At 52.1% G+C, this 20,895-nt stretch overlaps 1 protein-coding gene across 1 annotated transcript in view; it reads left to right on the forward strand.

Moving 5' to 3' along the window:
* The window catches only part of FBN3 (fibrillin 3), a gene marked incomplete at both ends in the record, with an annotated part of 73,737 nt that overhangs the window by 2,660 nt on the left and 50,182 nt on the right, over window positions 1–20,895 (forward strand). The window contains 5 exons of the mRNA XM_084220966.1: window positions 5,484–5,566; window positions 6,893–6,991; window positions 9,966–10,061; window positions 12,496–12,591; window positions 20,622–20,819. Coding sequence (XP_084077092.1) covers window positions 5,484–5,566; window positions 6,893–6,991; window positions 9,966–10,061; window positions 12,496–12,591; window positions 20,622–20,819 — 572 coding nt within the window. The remainder of the gene's footprint in view (window positions 1–5,483; window positions 5,567–6,892; window positions 6,992–9,965; window positions 10,062–12,495; window positions 12,592–20,621; window positions 20,820–20,895) is intronic.

Raw genomic sequence — 20,895 nt, forward strand, 5'->3', positions numbered from 1 at the left:
GGTGAGGGACAGACACATCCCAGGGCTCCAGGGACAGTCACCAACCCCGACAAGATTTGGGTTTTTCCCTTCCCTTTGGGCATTTTGCTCCCCCCGGCTGGGTTAGTGGTTGGGATGATCTCTGAGGTGTTTTCCAGCCCTGATTCTCCTGGGATTTATCTTTGTCTGTGCCCCAAACTCTGTGGCTTCCCAAACTGGACGAGAAAACAAAACCCCACCAGAACTTCAGAGAGAAAAATGGGACTCAGGTGATTTTTAGGGAGTTTTTTAAACTCTGGGAGATAAAAAAAACCACCCAAACATTGGTTCAGTTTCTCTTAAATATCACCCACAAGTGGCACCAACCACTTCCTGTGGGTTTTGCAGAATCCCAGCGTGGTTTGGCTTGGAAGGACCTCAAAGATCATCCAGAATCCATCCAAACCAGGGACTGGGAGGGAGGAGCTGCTCCAGTGGCTCCAGGTGCCCAACACGAGCTGGCCCTGCTGCTGTCCCTGCTCCAGGGCACTTGGAGAGGCTTTGGGAAGAGGCCCCAGCAGTTCAGGCTGAAGAGTGGGTCTGTTTCTGCTGGAATTAGATTTATTTAGAGCTCATTCCCATCCCAGCCTCTTTCAATAAAGGGAAAAGCATGAAATAAATGCAAAGCGGGGATTAAATGCAAAATAAACAAGCCTCTTATCCAGCCCTGCTTTCCCAAATAACAATTAATAAAGGCATGGGGAGCAATAAATCCCAGCCCAGGCCCAGCTTTAATCCAGCCTTAAACCCATTAAAGGAGAGACAATTTCAGATGAGCCTCTCCTGAAGGGCCCAGCCCTGACAAATCCCGTTCTGGGGTGGGATTATTGCTTTATTATTGCTTTATTATTGCTTTATTATTGCTTTAATGAACTCCTGGGCACTTTCCAGGAGCAGGGATGTGTGGGGCAGAGGGGGAGCAGGGCAGGGCTGGGCTGGCACTGCCATCCCACTGTCCAGGGAGGGATAAAGCCACAGCTCGTTAGGGCAAGCTGTTAATTACCAGCTGCAAGTGAGGAGATGGATGGGGAGAGGATGTTGGGAGAGGAGTTTGGGGCACCCCTGCCCTGAGGGGTGCCACAAATTAATTGTGGTGGAAAGGGAATGGCAGCAGCTTCCAGCTGATTTCTGACCCCTCCTCATTTTCCACCAGGGAAAGGACAGGGAAATGTTGGAGCTGCAGAACAGGAGCTCAGGGTTCTCCAAAACCTCCTTGAACTGGGATTTTCCACCGGGGGATGGACAGGGAAGTGCTGGAGCTGCAGAGCAGGAGCTCAGGGTTCTCCAAAACCTCCCTGAACTTGGATTTTCCACTGGGAGATGAACAGGGAAATACTGGAGCTGCAGAGCAGGAGCTCAGGGATTCTCCAAAACCTCCCTGAACTGGGATTTTTCTCCAGGGAAAGGACAGGGAAATGCTGGAGCTGCCCAACAGGAGCTCAGGGTTCTCCAAAACCTCCCTGAACTTGGATTTTCCACCAGGGAAAGGACAGGGAGGTGCTGGAACTGCAGAACAGGAGCTCAGGGTTCTCCACAACCTCCCTGAGCTTGGATGCAAAGGAGAGGGGAAGGCAAGAGCTGGGATTTGGGGCCAGGGGACACCAACGGGTCTGGACCTGACTCTGGGGTGATGCCAAAGGTCAAGGATGGAGCTGCAGCCCCTCTGGGTGTCCTCAGAGAGGGCACAGGGCATTTCCAGCAGGATTTTCATCCCAGCCCATTCCTGGCCCTGCAGTTCCACCAGAATTTTAGGAGTGGAAAGGGTTTCAGAGCCACGTGGAGGTGGCACTTGGGGACAGGCTGGTCACCGTGGTGGTGGCACTGCCTGAGCACCTCCAGGCCTTTTCCAGCCTCAACAATTCTGTGATCCTCCAAACCAAAGTGCTCCTAACGTGCACCAGAAGTTGAAATTTCCCCATTTTTCCCTCAATCCTGGGGTTCAGGCAGCCAGAACCCCTCACTGGGGGGGAGAAGATCAATGTTTGAAACGCTTCAAAAACCAAATTAGCAAAAAGAGCCCCAGATTTCCCTGGGGAGAGGCACAGCTGGAGCTCTGCCCCTGTGATCCAGGCACCTCTGGAGCACATTCCTGCTCCCAGCTCCACGTCCCAGCCTCGTTCCCCGTGCCAGGGCTGGGATACTACGAACAGCACCGGGAACAACGCGAAGGCAGCGCTTGGAAACCTCTGACTCGAGACTTTTGTTCCTCAGTTTTCCTCTGGGCCCTGATTTATGTTGTGAAATGGTTGATCTTGGCCTCCTGGCCGTGGCTGGGCTCTCTTGTTTTTGGCAGGAATCGTGAGGGAGAATATTGGAATGGCAAAGGGATATCTGGCGGAGGAGCCGGAGGTTGTATGGGTTTTGTCTGGAAGTTTTAAGGGCTGCATTTGAAGTTTTGATTTATTTCAGAGTTTAAGGAGGGAGGAAAAAAAAAAATTAAAAAAAAAAATGGAAGCGTTGGTAGTGCTGCATTCCAAATGAAAGTGTGAAGTAGTTCCTGGAAATCTGAGGGATTTTGAGTGTTTTTTTCAAAGGAAAAGGTTCCTTGCTGGTTTGTAGGGGTTGAATTAAATGTGCACCAAGAAGGGAGATTTTCCTGCCATCCACACAGAGGAGATGTGGGAGGAACCCAATAAAGGGGAAAAGATGCTCTTATGGACAAAGCAAAGGTGTTTAACAAGGTTTTAATAGATCCCCCCCTTGCTGAAAAAAACATAAAATAGAAAAGGGTCAGGATTGTTGGGCTTGAACCCAGAGCAGCTGGAACCCAACCCTGCACAGCCCCTGCAAGACTTCCCTTCTGCTTTCCTTCATTCCTTTGATGAAACCCAATAAGAATAATTAAAAATATTAATTCCACCTCCCAGAGGTGAGGCCCTGGAGCAGAATTCCCAGAGCAGCTGTGGCTGCTCCATCCCTGGAAGGCTCCAAGGCTGGGTTGGAGCTCCCTGGGACAGTGGGAGGGGTCCCTGCCCAAGGCAGGGCTGGGTTTGGATGGGGTTTAAGGCCCTTCCAGCCCAAACCAGTCTGGGATTTTATGATCCCGTGTTTCTACGTGCTGAGTTTGGAATATTTTTGTGCTGGCAGTGTCACACATCCAAATTTCTGTTGGAAGTTCTGAGCTTTGTGGCTTTTCCTTGTGGTACAGACATTCAGCACCTCTCACCTTTGAACACCAGCTCGTAGAACCGAAAATAATTGGAATTGTTGGGACTTGAACCCATTCCTGAGAGTCCTCAGGAGCTGCTTTGGGGAGCCAGGGATGGGTTCCAGCTGGGAGGGGTTCAGAAGCCCCTTTGCAGCCCCTTTGTCCCCACATTGAGCGGGGCCAGGTCTGACTTTCCCAGGGGGGATTTCTGGAATTTTTCCATTGCAAATTCCTCATGGAGCACAGCCAGGCCCGGGGCAGTGAGCAGAGGACTCCTCAGGCTGGGGGTTCTCTGAAATAAACCCTGCCAGCCTTTCCTGGGGGATCTGGTGGGCACAGGAGGGGGACACAAAGCTTTGGGATCTGCTCCCACACCCTGACACCATCCCAAATCCCTCGGGGTGGGAAGGGAGGTGCTTTCCCAAACCCACCCCGATGTTTGGCAGCAGAGTTTGTCCCCTGTGATCCCCCCGGGGGGGCTCCAGAGCCGTCCCCAAGTCATTGTCAGAGCCGATCCCGAGGGCGCAGCAAAATCCCGGGCAGGGAGAGAAACCAGAGCAAATCCTGAATTGGGGGAAAAATGATGGAGAGGTGGGATCATTGTCCCTGGAAAACCACAGCCTGGAGTCACCCACATTCATTTTGTCTGAGTTTCACAATGAGAAAAAGGCTGCAAGGGGAGGGGTGTGTGAAATAATCCCAGAAGAAACTTCCCCGTCTCCTCCCTAAAGGAGCTTTTCCATGGGTAGCAGACATCCCTCCCTCCCTCCCTCCTTTTGGAGCTGAAAATCCTCACCAGGCTGCAGTTGGGTGAATTTTCACTGGTGCAGCCAGAGGTGGCTCTGGAAGGTTGGGAAAACCTGGAGTCAGTGGTCATGTTTTTAAAAAGGGTGAACAAGTTGGGAATTGGCTGATGGGGTTCCCATCCAGCATTTCCCAGCCCAGGGCTCTGTTCCAGTGGGATTTTCCTCTTTTTTCCGCTTTTTCCTCCTCTTTTTTCCTCTCTTTTTTCCCTCTTTTTTTCTATTTTTTCCCCTCTCCTTTTCTTCTTTTCCGCCTTCTTTTTTCTTCTTTTATTCTCTCTTTTTCCTCCTTTCCCCCTCTTTTTCTTTTTTCCTCTCCATTTCCCTCTCTTTTTCCTCCCTTTCTTTTTTCCTCATTTTCATCTTGTTCCCTCTCTTTTTCCTCTTTCATTCCTCTTTTTCCCTCTTTTTTTCCCCCTTTCCCCCTCATTTCCCAGCTCCCACTGGAATTCCCGCTGCTCCCTCCCTGTTTATCGCTAATCCCGGCGTTTGTTTAAGGAGCACAAAGGCGATGCCGAGCGTTTGTTTTCCCTCTATCCTTTCTTTGGGTCACATTCGCCTCATTTACATAATTCTCATTAGCTAATGAGCCCTTTTAGAGGCACTGAAGGTGAGAAGGGACGATCCAGCCGTGGAAAAACGCTCCAGGGCATCTCCAGCTCTGGGAAAAAACCCAAGGAGGCAGCGCTGAGAGGAGCGGGAAAAACCCCTGGATTTTAAAATTTAATTTAAAATTTAAACTTTATATTTAATTGTAATTATGTCCTCATCCCTGGAAGTGTCCAAGGCCAGGTTGGAGCAGCCTGGGACAGCGGAAGGGGTCTGGCAGGGCTGGAATTCCATGAGTTTTAAGATCCTTCTGTAATTCCATGATTTGAAGAGATCCCTTTTATCCTGACCTTTCTGATGGAACTGAGGAATCCCAGCTCATGTTTCCCAGCAAACTGCTGATAACTTTAATTTTATCCTAAATTTGCTGAAGATATTTTTTCCCTCCCCCTTACAAACCAGTGTTGTCCTTGTGGAATTTTTGCTCTGGAATCTCATTCCCTTCTCCCCCTGGCTCATTGCTGGGGCATCATCAACCCCAGCCCCCTCAGAGTGGATTCTCCCCATGGTTTATTTGGAAACTCTGCTAATTTTTAGCAGATGCTCAGCAAGGTTCACTCTGGGAGGAACAACTGGCATCTTTGAGTTTCACCCTCCATCTCCCAGGATCCCTGCATGAAATCCTGGGATGGATCCCACTGGGAAAGAGGTGGTGTCTGCCCCCTCATTAAAAATATTCCACTTTATCCTTCTCCTTGAGCTCCCTTCCCTCCCAGTCCCTGGGACTGGTACCACATTGCTCCTTTGGGATTTTGACCAAAACCTCCCGAAATGATGAACAGGAGGGAATGGACTTGGGAGGGAAATGTCCCACAGGGAGCTCTTCCCTGCTCTCCTGCAGAGCCTGGATTCATCCAAAGCCCCTGGAACAGAGGGAACAACCCCAAACTGTGTTTGATTTTCAGCCCAAACGTCTGCGGCTCCCGGTTCCACTCCTACTGCTGTCCTGGCTGGAAAACCCTGCCCGGAGGGAACCAGTGCATTGTCCGTGAGTATCCCTCTGTCCCTGCCCCACTTCATCCAGCTGATCCCTCCCAACAGTGATTTCCCAGCTCCTGGGAATTCCCAGCTCTGCTAATCCCAGTTAAACCCGGCTGGTCCCAGTTCCTGAATTCAGCCTTTCCTCCTCTCCTCGGGTGTCCCTGTGTGCCCTGGCAGTGCCAGCTTTGGCACAGCAGGCTCCTGAGCAGGGCTGGCTCCTGAGGAAATGATTTCCTGCTCCATCCCATGGAATAATTCTGTTCCTTGATGGGGACACGGCAAACCTGGTGTCACCAAAGCTGTTTCCAGGCGGGAATTTGCATCTTTAAGGGGCCACGAGGATGATTGAGATAAATCTCACCTAGAGTGGGAGTTGGGAGGATGATTGAGGTAAATCTCACCTGGATTGGGAGCTGGGAGGATGGTTGAGGTAAATCTCACCTGGATTGGGAGTTGAGGGGATGGTTGAGAGTTGGGAGGGTGACTGAGATAAATCTCACCTGGATTGGGACTTGGGAGGATGGTTGAGGTAAATCTCACCTGCATTGGGAGCTGGGAGGATGGTTGAGGTAAATCTCACCTGGACTGGGAGTTGGGAGGATGGTTGAGGTAAATCTCACTTGGATTGGGAGTTGGGAGGATGACTGAGATAAATCTCACCTGGATTGGGAGCTGGGAGGGTGACTGAGATAAATCTCACCTGGATTGGGAGCTGGGAGGATGGTTGAGGTAAATCTCACCTGGATTGGGAGTTGGGAGGATGGTTGAGGTAAATCTCACCTGGATTGGGAGTTGGGAGGATGGTTGAGGTAAATCTCACCTGGACTGGGAGTTTTCCTTCCTGTCTGGGCTGGAGAATCCATGAATTGGATGATGTCCTGCGTTTCTGTGGGGTAAAGATGGGATGGGATTTCCCACTCCTGCTGTGCCCACTGAGGTGCCCCAGCCCCTCCCTGGGTGATTCCTCTCCCAAAGGATGATCCCAGGGGCAGAGGCAGCTCTGGGAATTGCCAAAGGATGGTCCCAGAGGGAGAGGCAGCTCTGGGAATTGCCAAGGGATGGTCCCAGAGGCAGAGGCAGCTCTGGGAATTCCCAAAGGATGGTCCCAGAGGCAGAGGCAGCTCTGGGAATTCCCAAAGGATGATCCCAGGGGCAGAGGCAGCTCTGGGAATTCCCAAAGGATGATCCCAGGGGCAGAGGCAGCTCTGGGAATTCCCAAAGGATGATCCCAGAGGCAGAGGCAGCTCTGGGAATTGCCAAAGGATGGTCCCAGGGGCAGAGGCAGCTCTGGGAATTGCCGAGGTGTGATCCCAGTGTCCTTGTGTGCCTCCAGCAATCTGCAGGAATTCCTGTGGGGATGGATTCTGCTCCCGGCCCAACATGTGCACCTGCTCCAATGGACAGCTCTCCCCCAACTGCGGCTCAGCTGGAGGTGAGGGAATTCTCCTGCTGATCCCGGGGCTCCCCTGCCCTCCCAGAAGGGAAAGGAATCCAATCCCTGCAGCCCCACCTGAGCTAGGCAGAGCTCACCAAATATTCCATGTTTCAGGATACATTCTGTGGTTTGGGGTGCCTTCCCTGAGGGTTTGCCCTGCAGAAATAAATGGGATTTTGGAGTCTTTTGAGGTCCCAGAGGGAGAGAGACACCCCAAGGATTGATTTTCCATCAGAGCCCGGCTGCAGAGGAGCCTTTGTGATGAAGAGACCCCTCAAAGCCACAGGCAGGGGGGTTTGGGAGGAGGAGGTTTCTGGGATCTGCTTCCCAAGTTCACACTGTGCTCCAGATCCCCGGGAAGCAGCAGAGCCTGCAGCCCTGGGGAGGGGAAGGTGCTGGAGCCACCAAACTGCGGGAGCCAGGGTCCATGTGGGAGCAATCAGGGAGGAATTCCAGGAATGCCGAGAGCCCTGCATCCATCTGGGCACGGCCCTGGCATTCCCGGGAGCCTGGGAGAGGGGGGGGCTCCTCTGCAGGGGCTCCTGCAATCTGCACTTCGCTGTTGGGGGCTGGATTTCTGTGCAAAAGCAGACAAACTGTGCATTCCAGAGGCAAGGAAAGCCACCCTGCCTCCTCTGGAATAACAAAGAGCAGGGTTTCCTGCTTGGTTTCCTACTCCAGGGAGTAAGGATGGTTTAGGAGCGCTCTGAAGGGGCTGTTTAGGTGGAGTGGTGAGTGAGTAGAGACAAAAACCCCACAGCTGATCCCTGGCAGAGCCACTGATCCCTTCCAGTAATTTGTAGGACTGATCCAGCCCAGTCCAATCCTGGGAAAAGTTAATGAGGATGAGCTGTCATCCTCCTTTTCCTCTCATCCTCCTTTTCCTACAACTTTGGCCTCAAACCCCAGCAAATCCTGACAAAGCCTTGAAATTCCTGCTTGGAAGATGTTCTTGTGCATTCCAGACCCACAGGGGGTTCCAGCAGAGCCAGGCTTGGGCAGGCTGAGCTTGGACTGGGCTTGGAGCAGTGGAAGGTCCCTGCCTAAGGAAGGGGTGGAATGGGATGAGCTTTAAGGGCCCCTCCAGCCCAAACCTGTCTGGGATTCCCAGATAAATCAGGAGGTGATGGGACCTCGGGGATTTTGGGATCATGGCAGGAGCCAGAAATGGGGTCTGGAAGGGTGTTTGCCAGTTGGTTGGGAATTTCTGGACAAGGAGCAGGGCTCTTCCTGTGCCCAAGCCCTGAAATCCCAAATTCCTGAGCTCCCTGGGGTGTGGGGCTGGGGCTGTGCCAGGATGTGCTGTCCCCTGCCATGGGGACAGCTCTGACCCCCAGCCCCCTGTGCCTCCCCAGGGCTGCCTGGCTGAGCTCAGGGATGTGGGGAAGTGTTTTCCAGCCTTTTCCCAGTTGGAGCAGCCTCATGTCTGATGATCCAGGCAAGGCTTTGAAGCCTGGAGCTCCGTTTCCTGCAGGATTAAACTCCCATCTAAATTTGGGCTGATCCCTGGCTGTGGAGCAGGAGGAAGATGAGCAGACATGGGGATGGATCCAGCCCAGCTCCAGATCCCATGTCCAGCCCTTGTGCTGAGCCCTTGGAGCTGCCCAGCCCAGCCCTCCCTGCTCCCAGCATTCCCAAAAATCAGAATTCTCCCGCTTGGACACTCCTGAGTCCTGCTGCTCCTGGACAGGCACTTGGCCCCAGCTCTTCCCAGCCTGGAATTGGTGTTGGAGGAGCCTCCATCCCATAAATCCACCCCTGGAGCTGCCAGATCCAGCCCCTCCTCCCCCTGGCAGCCAGAGCCGTGGGGTTTTTGTGTGAAATCCACTTTTCACATGATTTGCTCCAACCTCGGGCCCTTGCAGTTGGAGTGGTCAAACCTTCCAGAGGAGGAATGTGTTGTTCCAGGCATCCCAGAGGGAAAGTTGTGTTTGTAACTCACTGCTGAGCCCCCAAAATCCCTCTCTGGGCTGCTTTAATCTCAAATTCCTTCGACATGGAGTGAGGAAACAGTTAAAGCCGACACTTGGTGTCCACAGCAGGATAAAACTTCCCAATTTATTTATTGCTATTGTTTCCCTGCAGTGCCTCAGTCACATCCAGTGGGTCATAATCCTGTGGGAAAGCTGAGCCCTCGCAGGGAAGAATGGAGGATTCGTGCTTTTCTTTCCAAATTCCTTAAAAAAAAACCTCTCCCAGTAACTGGATCTTGTCAAGGAGGCCACGTTCTGTTTGCAAAAGGAGGAGAAATATCTTAAAGTTGATGATTTTCCTCCACCAAGGAAATTCCATCCCCCCAAACTCCTCAGAAGGCTTTGATAGGGAGGAGTTTGGAAGATTAGACAGCTTGAAGTGTGAAAAGCGTTGAAAATGGAGCAATAATGGAAAACAATGATAAAAAGGGTGGGAAAATATTGGCAAAATATAAAATCCTGAGAGAAAAGATTGTGACAGGGTTGTGTCAAAGACAGGGAGACATCAGGAATTATCCATGCCCTCGTTTGCAGGAAATCCTGCAGGAAGGACAAGGCTGGAAAGGTTTGGTTGGGGTGGATTCCTTAAGGAAGTAAAAGGATGGAGGCCTTGGGGTTGTGGGGAACGAGGCTGGGATGGAGCTCAGGGATGGAGCTCAGGGATTCGGGATGGAGCTCAGGGATTCGGGATGGGGCTCAGGGATTCGGGATGGGGCTCAGGGATTCGGGATGGGGCTCAGGGATTCGGGATGGGGCTCAGGGAAAGGCTCTGCACCCAAGGGTGGTGGGCACTGCCCAGGCTCCCCGGGGAATGGCACATCCCCACCCTGCCAGAGCTCCAGAGCCTTTGGAAAACCCTCTGGATGGGGTGGGGTTGTTGGGGTGTCTGGAGTCAGGAGCTGGATCCCTGAGCCCCGGGAGCCCCTCCCAGCCCAGGGCAGTGTCCCCTGTCCCTGAAGGAATTCCCGGGGTGACTCCTGTCCCTGTCCTGTCCCCAGTGCAGAGCTGCAGCGTGCGCTGCATGAACGGGGGCAGCTGCTCCGAGGAGTCCTGCCTGTGCCAGAAGGGATTCACGGGCACCTACTGCGGGCAGCGTGAGTGTGGAATGGGATGGGATGGGATGGGAATGGGGATGGGGATGGGAATGGGGATGGGAATGATCCTGCCTGTGCCAGAAGGGATTCACGGGCACCTACTGCGGGCAGCGTGAGTGTGGGATGGGAATGGGATGGGAATGGGAATGGGGATGGGGATGGGGATGGGAATGGGAATGATCCTGCCTGTGCCAGAAGGGATTCACGGGCACCTACTGCAGGCAGCGTGAGTGTGGAATGGGAACGGGGTCTGGGAACGGGGACTGGGGATGGGACTGGGGACAGGGATGGGGACGGGGAACAGGAATGGGAATGGGAACAGGAATGGGAATGGGAATGGGGATGGGAATAGGGATGGGGATGGGAATAGGGAAGGGCACCCAGGACACTCCACCATCAGCACCGTGTTCTCCTTCCCTCAGAATCTCAACCCTCTCTTGTGACCAACATGGCTCTGTATCAAAATACAGATATGAGACATAGTTAATGGATTAACTGATTTCCCAGTATAATGTATAATATGTTAGTGTAACATAGATTTTTCAATCTATTATAATATATACATAATAGATATGGATAGTATTGTATATACTATATTATCTGTATGTAACATATAGATAATATAGAATATATAGGTAAGGTATGTTATCTCTTATATATAACATATTAATAATATAGAATTTAATGTATAGTATATTCATATCTCATATGTTATTATATTATGAGAATATTATTATATATGAGATAATAGATGCACAATATATTATATATAATATACACCTATGTGTTATATATACAATTATACATCTCTATAATTATATATTCTCTTACTATATTATGATTTAATTATATTTAGTATGTTACAATTATTATTATTATATCATTATATAAATTATAAATTACATATATTTATATATTATATACATATTCTACTATGTAATACATTTTAAGAAGCCTTCAGTTATCAAGTAAGCACAATATCTTTAAAAGAATCTCTTATGAATTAGATCAATTAGAACTTCTCAAACTCTGAATCCCTGGATCCTCGTAGGAATCACTCCCATTGAGGATTTTTGAAGACAAAACCCCCCCAGTTCTCCCCAAACTCCCCCTCAGCTCTGCCTGATCCCTCACCACTGAAACTTCCCCAAAAGTTCAGCCGGAGGCAGAGGCTCCAGATGGGAAATTTCATCCTGAGCAGCAAAAGCTTGGGAAAATTCTCAGGAGCAGCAGCCCGGGGCTGGGCTGGGACGTGCAGCCCTCGCTACGTGCAGCTCCCAGCTCCATCCTGCTCTGTTCCCCTGGCAGGACATCCCGGCAGGCTCGGGAATGCTGCATCCCCCACCCCATCCAGCCCAATCCTGTGTCCCCTGACCCAATCCTAACCCAATCCTGCACCCCCCTGGCCCAATCCTGCACCCCCCTGGCCCAATCCTGACCCAATCCTGCATCCCCCTGACCCAATCCTGCATCCCCCAGCCCAATCCTTCATCCCCCACCCCATCCAGCCCAATCCTGCACCCCCCTGACCCAATCCTTCATCCCCCACCCCATCCAGCCCAATCCTGCACCCCCCTGGCCCAATCCTGCATCCCCCACCCCATCCAGCCCAATCCTGCATCCCCTGGCCCAATCCTGCATCCCCCAGCCCCACCCAGCCCAATCCTGCATCCCCCAGCCCCACCCAGCCCAATCCTGCATCCCCCAGCCCCATCTAGCCCGGGGAGGGAGGCAGGGCCCGGGTTCAGAGCTGGAGCTGGGCACTGAGGGGGCTCCAGGCAGAGCAGGGTCCCTGGGGGGCCCTTCCTGCTCTGCAGATTCCATCAATCCATGATTTCAACCAGGAAACTTCCTCTGGCTCCAGCCCTGAGTGCAGGGTTTCAGCTCAGGGTAGCAGGACTCAGTTTAAGTCTGGGATATTTTAAGTCTGGGGTATTTTAAGTAAGTCTGGGGTATTTAAGTCTGGAATATCTTGAGTCAGGAATATTTTAAGTCAGGAATATTTAGGTCAGGGAACACCCAAGAGCTGCTCAGAGCTCAGTTCCTTCCTCTGGGCACTGGGGTTCAATCCCTGCCCATCCATCTCCCCTTCTGCTGTTCCAGCTGTGCCATTCCTCACACGTTTCCCTGTGTGCATTTTCCTCTCATCCCACATAAACCCCAACGCTGACCTGAGGGAACCGAGATTCCAGAGGGTAGGAAATCCTCCCCAGTGCAAGAGGAGTTTGTGGCCTCTGCAGAAGGGGGCTCAAGCAGCAACAGGGAACAATTTTCCCAAGGAAAAAGCACAAAAATCTCAGATTTCTCTGGGCGGGAGAACACGGAGCTGATACCCCCAACTCTGACGCTCCAACCACCCCTGAGGTGACATCCCAGCACCACGGAGGGGCTCTCCAGGAGCAGGAGTGATGGAATTCTCTGTTTTCCCCCCCAGCTGTGTGTGAGAACGGCTGCCAGAACGGGGGCAGGTGCATCGGCCCCAACCGCTGCGCCTGCGTCTACGGCTTCACGGGGCCCCAGTGCGAGAGAGGTGAGAGATCCTGGGGGAGACACGGGGCTGGGACGGTGGGGATGGGTGGAATGGGAGAGATCTGCAGCCAGGGTGTGGAACTTGGGGTTTATGGCAAAGGGCAGAGTGCAGGGCCCTGCTGGGAGCTGCCAGCTGCAGCTAGGAGCAGGAAAGAGAGAGAGAAGAGAGAGGGAAAGAGGTGAGAGAGAGAGGTTCCCGTTACAATACAATGAATCTTCTTCTGGTCGTGGAATTTGGGGTTTATTGCAAAGGATGTGGGTGCAGGGCTCTGCTGGGAGCTGCCAGCTGCAGCTGGGAACAGCAAAGAGAGAGAGAAGAGAGAAGTAAAGAGATGAGAGGTTCCCATTACAATACAAGAAATCTTCTTCTGGTCATGGAATTTGGGGTTTATGGCAAAGGATGTGGGTGCAGGGCCCTGCTGGGAGCTGCCAGCCACAGCTGGAGCAGGACTGAGAGAGGTAAAGAGAGAGAAGGCAAGAGCGTGGTAAAGAGGATGAGAGAGTAAAAGAGAGGATGAGAGAGAGAGGTTCCCGTTACAATACAAGAAATCTTCTTCTGGTCATGGAATTTGGGGTTTATTGCAAAGGGCCAAGTGCAGGGCCCTGCTGGGAGCTGCCAGCCACAGCTGGAAACAGCAAAGAGAGAGAGAAGAGAGAGGGAAAGAGATGAGAGAGAGAGGTTCCTGTTACAATACAACAAATCTTCTTCTGGTCGTGGAATTTGGGGTTTATGGCAAAGGATGTGAGTGCAGAGCCCTGCTGGGAGCTGCCAGCCACAGCTCGAGCAGGACTGAGAGAGGTAAAGAGAGAGAAGGCAAGAGCGTGGTAAAGAGAGGATGAGAGAGTAAAAGAGAGGATGAGAGAGAGAGGTTCCTGTTACAATACAACAAATCTTCTTCTGGTTGTGGAATTTGGGGTTTATTGCAAAGGATGTGGGTGCAGGGCCCTGCTGGGAGCTGCCAGCCACAGCTGGAGCAGGACTGAGAGAGAGAAGAGAGAGGTTAAGGGTTTGAGAGATGTTCCCGTTACAATACAATGAATCTTCTTCTGCTCATGGAATTTGGGGTTTATTGCAAAGGATGTGAGTGCAGGGCCCTGCTGGGGGCTGCCAGCCACAGCTGGAGCAGGACTGAGAGAGACAAAAAGAAGTAAAGAGAGAGGTAAAGAGTTTGAGAGAGAGAGGTTCCTGTTACAATACAATGAATCTTCTTCTGCTCATTTGGGGTTTATTGCAAAGGGCCAAGTGCCTGCCCTTGGACACTTCCAGGGATGGACATCCCCAATTTTCTGGACGATTCTCCTGTTCTGCAGCAGTTACAGATCCTTTAAACTCTCTCCTTGCCTTTCCCCAACCCACAGGAATTGCTTTAGTTATGGAAAATGAGGAAGATTTCTCTCTGGAGGGCTCTGCCCTGGGAGATCTTCCCCCCCAAACCCCTAAACCTGAGCTCCAGAGCTCCTGGTGAGCTCCTCATTTTTTCTCCTGAATCCACCCAAACACTGGCTGGGTGTGAGCAGAGAGCTGGAAATTCCTGAAGGAAACTTCTGGAGAAGGCTGGAAAAATCCAAGTGTCCCGTGTGTGTGGAGAGAGGGGGAGAGGCAGGGGCAGACTTTGGGGCCGTTTGTATAAAATTCTTCACATAAAGGAGCATTTTCACAAAGCCTGCAGAGATTTGGCCGAGCCAGACTTGTGTGAGAGACAAAACAAATCCTGCAGCTGTGTCCACACTGCTCCTCCCTGCCAAGGCAAACAGAGCCTGCTCTGCTGGGCTGGGAAGGGGCTCCTGGGGGCTTTGCAGCCAGGTGAGTGCCTGGGATTGACCTGCCAGGGAAAATCTGGGAGATCCTCCTGGGGGAAAGCTCCATGCCCAGGGATGCTGCTGGGTTGAGTCTCTGAGCAGCAGGATTTGTGTCCTGCGGCTCCAGGGGGTGTTGGGGCTCCACAGGGATCCTTGGGGGTCTCCAGAAGGAGATTCCAGCCCCTCCTGCAGCTGGGTCCTCCTTCCCAAGGGTTCTCCTGGAGCAGGAGGGATTCCAAGCAGAGCCTGGAGCCCTTTCCTGACAGGGGGGAAGGATGAATCTCCTCCCAGAGCCAGGGAGCGTCCTGGGTTCTGCCAGGAGGGGAATTCTCTGTGCTGATAACTGGAGTGATGAGGGAGGAGCACAAACATAAACAGAACACAGAATTCCACCTCAGCAGGAAGGAAAACTCCTTTCCCTGGGGGTGGCAGAGCCCTGGGGCAGCTGCCCAGGGATTCTCCCTGTCTGGAGACTCCAAACCCACCTGGCTCTGTGTCACCTGCTCCAGGTGACCCTGGGCTGTTCTGGGTGATGTCCAAGCCCAGGATCCTGGGATTCTGTGAGCCCCATCCCTGGCAAAAAGAACTCAACCACCCCAAATCCATCCTGGATCCCAGATTTGCTTAAGGGGCTTCACTGGAATTTACTTTGCCGACACTGAGACAAGAAATCATTTGAATTTTAAATTGGAATAAAGTGAATTTCTGAGTGCCGAGAGCAGCTCCAGTAAGAGGCTGCTTTGTACTGGGAGCAGAACAACCCCCCTCACACCTCATGCAGGAAATTCCCCCCTCCAGAGGGAAATACCCTCGGAGCAGGCACTCACAGAATTCCAGCATCATTTCCTCCCTCTCCCTGACATCTTTGGGGACGAGTGGCTGGGGGATATTTTGTGGAACCTGAGCTCCCATTACCTCAGTGTGGGAGGAGAAGCTGCAGCCCACAAGAGCTGAGCCTGTGGGGCCAGGGGCCAGGGGCTGCTCGTGGATTTACAGCAAAATGAAGGATTTTGATGTCATGGCTGTGGTTCCACCCTCCCTCAAGTAGGAAAAAATGACTTGAGTTTGACTCATCAGGTGATGTTTGGAGCTCCTCCTGTGCTCCAGGGATGAGGTTTTTCATTTGGGGTTGTTTTTCCAGCCAAAATTAAATCTTCCCTGTGGAGCCTGTCCCTGGGATCCAGGAACTTTTCTCTTTCCCCCAGGAGCTCTTTGGGATCCAGGAGATTTTTCCTGGGATCCCGGAGCTTTTCCCAAGAGCTTTTCCCTGGGATCCAGGAGCTCTTTGGGATCCAGGAGATTTTCCCAAGAGCTTTTCCCTGAGATCCAGGAACTTTTCCCAGGAGTTTTTCCCTGGGGTCTGGGGGCTTTTCCCTGTGACCCAGGAATTTTTCCCTGGGATCCAGGAGCTCTTTGAGATCCAGGAGATTTTTCCTGGGATCCAGGAACTCTTTGGGATCCAGGAGCTTTTCCCAGGAGTTTTTCCCTGGGATCTGGGAACTTTTCCCTGTGACCCAGGAGCTTTTCCAGGGCTCCAGGAGCTGTGGTCTCTTCCCAGGGACTCTGGGCAGTGCCAGTTTCCACCTGAGTGCTCAGGGAGAGTCTGGAGCTCTGGAAGTGCCACCCCAGCCCCTGCCCTGACCAGCCAGGACAAGCCCTGACCCCGAGGGCTCTTCCAGGAGTTCCCAAGCCCCGCTCTGGCTTTTCCAGCCATCCCTCCTGCTCTGGAACCACCAGCTCCACGTTTCCCCGTGCTCTTTGTGCCTCCTTGAAACTCTCTCGGGTTTCATCGGGCCGAGACTTCATCAGGAAACAGAAAAAACAGGACAGGAAAGCTCAGGAAAAGTCCCCCCTTTACAATTTCCTTTGGATGTGTTTTTCCAGCACTTGGAATGTCTGGCCTTAGAGAGTGCCCCCGCCAGCTTTTTCTTTTCTGCAAAAGTCCAAACAGTTAAACTTGAGGAATGTGGCTGTGTTTGGGTGAAGTGAGGAAATGACGAGCTGGAGAAAGTATTCCATGAGAAAGGAGCCCCTCAGGGAGACCCTGGGGCTGCTCCCCTCCCTGCCCTGCAGCCGAGGGGCTGAGACAGCTCTGGGGCTGGAGAGCCAGGATCCAGGCTGGGAAACTCCTGGAGAACAACAGGGACAACTGGGAAACTCCTGGAGAGCAACAGGGACAACTGGGAAACACCTGGAGAACCACAGAGACAACTGGAAAACACCTGGAGAACCACAGAGACAACTGGAAAACACCTGGAGAACCACAGAGACAATCCATCCAGGCTGGGAAACTCCTGGAGAACAACAGGGACAACTGGGAAACACCTGGAGAACAACAGGGACAACTGGGAAACACCTGGAGAAGAACAGGGACAATCCATCCAGGCTGGGAAGCACCTGGAGAACAACAGGGACAACTGGGAAACACCTGGAGAACAACAGGGACAACTGGGAAACTCCTGGAGAGCAACAAGGACAACTGGGAAACACCTGGAGAACAACAGGGAAAACAGGAAAACACCTGGAGAACAACAGGGACAATTGATCCAGGCTGGGAAACATCAGGAGACCAACAGGAAAAATTGATTCAGGCTGAAAAATACCTGGAGAACAAGAGAGACAATCCATCCAGGCTGGAAAACACCTGGACAACAACAGGAACAATCCATCCAGGCTGGGAAACATCTGGAGAACAACAGGAAAAATTGGGAAACACCTGGAGAACAACAGGAACAATTGATCCAGGCTGGAAAACACCTGGACAACAAAAGGAACAATTGGAAAACACCTAGAGAACAACAGGGACAATCCATCCAGGCTGGAAAGTACCTGGAGAACAACAGGGACAATCCATCCAGGCCGGGAAACATCTGGAGAAGAACAGGAAAAATTGGAAAACACCTGGAGAAGAACAGGGACAATTGATCCCTCCCAGTCCCTCCCAGATCCCAGTCCCAGTCCCAATCCCAGTCCCTCCCAGTCCCAATCCCAGTCCCTCCCAGTCCCTCCCAGTCCCGCTCCCTCCCGCTGGTGGCTCTGGCTCCCTCCCAGCCGTGGCCCCCTGCCCAATCCAGGATTTGTGGCCCCATCCCCTCCCAGCTGGAGCTCCCTGGGGATGCTCCACAGGCTCCTTTTGTCCTGCAGGTTTCAAGGCAGAGCCTCCATTGTTTGGGGTTCTGGCAGAGGAAAAATCTCCTCTTCCTCAGCTCTGTTTGTTTGTTTTGGACAGGAGGAATTCAGCCCCTGGCCTGTCTCGGGAGGGAATTCCAGAGGGTGGGAGGAGAGAAAAGCTCCTCATTCCCTTCCCCTTCCCTTGTGCTGGACCTACTCCCATGATGGATTTGTGTGGCTGGGATTGTCCCTTAGATAGCACAGAAAATCCTGGAATTATCCCACTTTTCCATCTCCAGGGATCCAAACTCCAGCTGGAATTGGCTCAGGGGCACCCTCCTGGCTCCGTGGATGTTGCAGGAGTGGAGGAAACTCTTTTTTTCTTGTGACTACTTTCAGAAGTTCCTGACCAAACCCTCCCCCCAGAATCCCCCCTGATCCAGGATTTCTTGCAGTCCTTTGGTGGGAATTGCCTTTGGAATTGCCAGGGATTCAGAGCTTCAGGGGTTCCCTAAATCCCCCCACATTCAGGATTTCTTGCAATCCCTTAATGGGATTTACCTGGGGATGTGGAGCTGCTCCACGTCCCACCCTGGGCTCTGCTTTGGAACAGCAATCCCAGCTCTCCCCCAGCTTTTCCAAGGAAAAACCCAGCTCCTGAAGGACAGCTACCTGCAGCAGGATTCCTGGAACACAGATCCCATGCAGGGACTGGGAAAGGCTTCAGACATCTCCTAAGCGTCCCTATTTCCTTCATAAAATTTCATTGGTGCCTCATTAAAAATTTAATCATTTGCCCATTAAAATTAGCACCAGCTGGGGCTGGGAGGCAGCCAGGGCTCTCCAGACTGAGATTTCCTTGGCTTCATTCCCTCCAGAGGAGTCATCTGCATAGGAAAAGTTATTTTGGGCAATTATGGGCTTGAAAGGGGGTGTTCTCCTCACAGTCCCGCATTCATTATCCCTCTCCAGGAATTCCTGCAGTGCCTGGGGGAGATGAGGTGGGAGATGAGGTGGGAGGTGCAGGTTTGGCCACTTTTCTCTCTGTTCAGAGCATCACTTTGGGGTTTTTCCTTGATTCATCTGAGTTTTTTGGGGTCCACCCTGCAGTGACATCGGTCACTGTGATGGGAACTTGTAAAATTTGGTCAAAAAAACCCAAAAAAAAGGATCATGACATGATTCATGTTTCTGGTCAGATTCCCAAAAAAAGGCTTTTTTGGGAGATGCCATCACCTTCACCCCGATGTAACTTCCAAACCTTTCTTATTTTTCCCCTCTCAAATCCTTCTCCTCTCCCCCTCCCCCCGATTTTCTCAGCTTTAATTTCCCAGTACAGACTGCTCCAAGGGAGCATTAAGCTGGAAATGAGGAATTCTTTGCTAATTGATCCTTCCCCAGACAGGAGGATTTTCTGGGCGTTTCCCCCGGATTTTGGGCTGTGGTTACCTGGGGCTCCCAGTGCTCTCACCCCCCTCCAAAAAGATCTTTATTGCTTCAAACACATAAAACCCAAACCTTTCCCTGCAGGGACATCTGGGGGTTAATCCAGGAGCAGGGATTTGGGGTCAGGGCAGTTCCTAATTACTGCCTAATTCCAGCCTGGAAATTCCCTGAGCCCATCTCAGCCAGGCTCTGGCTGCCTGACCAGCACCTGACTGCTCAGACACTCCCTGGGGAATTTTCTGGGCTGACCAGGACGTGCTCCAAGGTTTTCTGGGCTTTTTTTTTTTTCCCAGCCACAGATCAAACACTTGTGTGCCACCACCTCTGCCCAGCTGAAGGGAAAATCCCACGGAAGGATTTTGCTTCCTGCTGGATTCCTGCTGTGCCAATATCCCTCATCAAGGGGCAAACCCACATTCCTGAGGGCAAAACCCTGCAAAAATTGGGTTGAAATCCTCGGGGTTTTGGGGATGGGAGGGTCCTAATTGGGAATGGGAAACCTGCTGGTTGTTCCTGCAGTGTCTGGGGTTCAAAGCTGAAATTGCCAGGAGATGTTTGGGAGGTAAAGTGAAGAAATTAATCATGAGGCAGAATCCCAGAGTGTGAGAATTCCAGAATCCCAGACTGGTTTGGGATGGAAGGGGACATGAAAACCATGGAATTCCACTGCCAGCTGCTTCCACCATCCCAGGGTGCTCCAAGTTCCATCCAGCCTGGCCTTGGGCACTTCCAGAGAAGGATCTTTGGAACTCAATTGAAATTGGATTGCTTTTCTCATCCCTGAAATTCCCAGAACAGGTGGAATTGCAGCCCCGGAATTGCCTCTTTGCCTGACTTTTGATTTTCAGCTCCTTTTAGGGCTACCACCACCGTGCTTCAATCTGCCACCACTGCAGTTTTCCCCCCAAATCTCTGTGCTGGCAAGGCAGAAATCCTGGGATTTATTTACACACTGGATGATGGAATTCACAGGGAACCCCTGGTGAAGGGAGAGGATGATTCATCTGACTCCATCTAACCAGAAGGCTAATTATTTACTTTATTATACCATATTATTCTATCCTATATTACACTGCATCTAAACTGAATCTGCCCAGCACTCAAAGCTCCATCACCGTGGGTGAACAATCCACTGCTCTGGCACAAACACAGGCACAGAAAATGATGAGAATTGTGGTTGTTTCTTTCTCTGAGGTTCAGGGAATGTGAATCCCAGAAATATTCTTGGGAAGAATTGTGCCTTGCTTTTTTGTTTGTAGAGAAATGTGGGGCTGCACACCTGGGCTTGACAGGCCAAGGAGCCAAACACAGGCACAGTAAATGAGATAAGAATTGTTTTTCCTTTCTCTGAGCTTCAGGGAATGTGGAACCCAGAAATATTCTTGGGAAGATTTGTGCCTTGCTGTTCTGTGTGAAGAGCAATGTGGGGCTATTTCCTGACAGACCCAGGACCCAAAGCTCCATCACTGTGGGGGAACAATCCCCACGCTGCGTTCTGCTCTGGCACAAACACAGGCACAGCAAATGAGATAAGAATTGTTTTTCCTCTTTCTGAAGTTCATGGAATGTGGAACCCAGAGATATTCCTGGGCAGAATTATGCCTTGCTGCTCTCTGTGAAGGGAAATGTGGTGAGCCCAGGTGTGACCCAGGCGTTCTCTCCTTTCCTGCCCAGATTACCGCACGGGGCCCTGCTTCAGCCAGGTGAACAACCAGATGTGCCAGGGCCAGCTGAGCGGCATCGTGTGCACCAAGACCATGTGCTGTGCCACCATCGGCCGCGCCTGGGGCCACCCCTGCGAGATGTGCCCGGCCCAGCCGCACCCCTGCCGGCGCGGCTTCATCCCCAACATCCGCACCGGGGCCTGCCAGGGTCAGAGCGGGGCACGGCACCGGGGGCAGGGCGGGGAGGGGAGGGGCTGGGAGGGGCACGGGGTGGGGCACGGGGT

The sequence above is a fragment of the Fringilla coelebs genome, assembly GCF_963513975.1.
Source record: "Fringilla coelebs genome assembly, chromosome: 24".
Classification (NCBI taxonomy): Eukaryota; Metazoa; Chordata; class Aves; order Passeriformes; family Fringillidae; genus Fringilla; species Fringilla coelebs.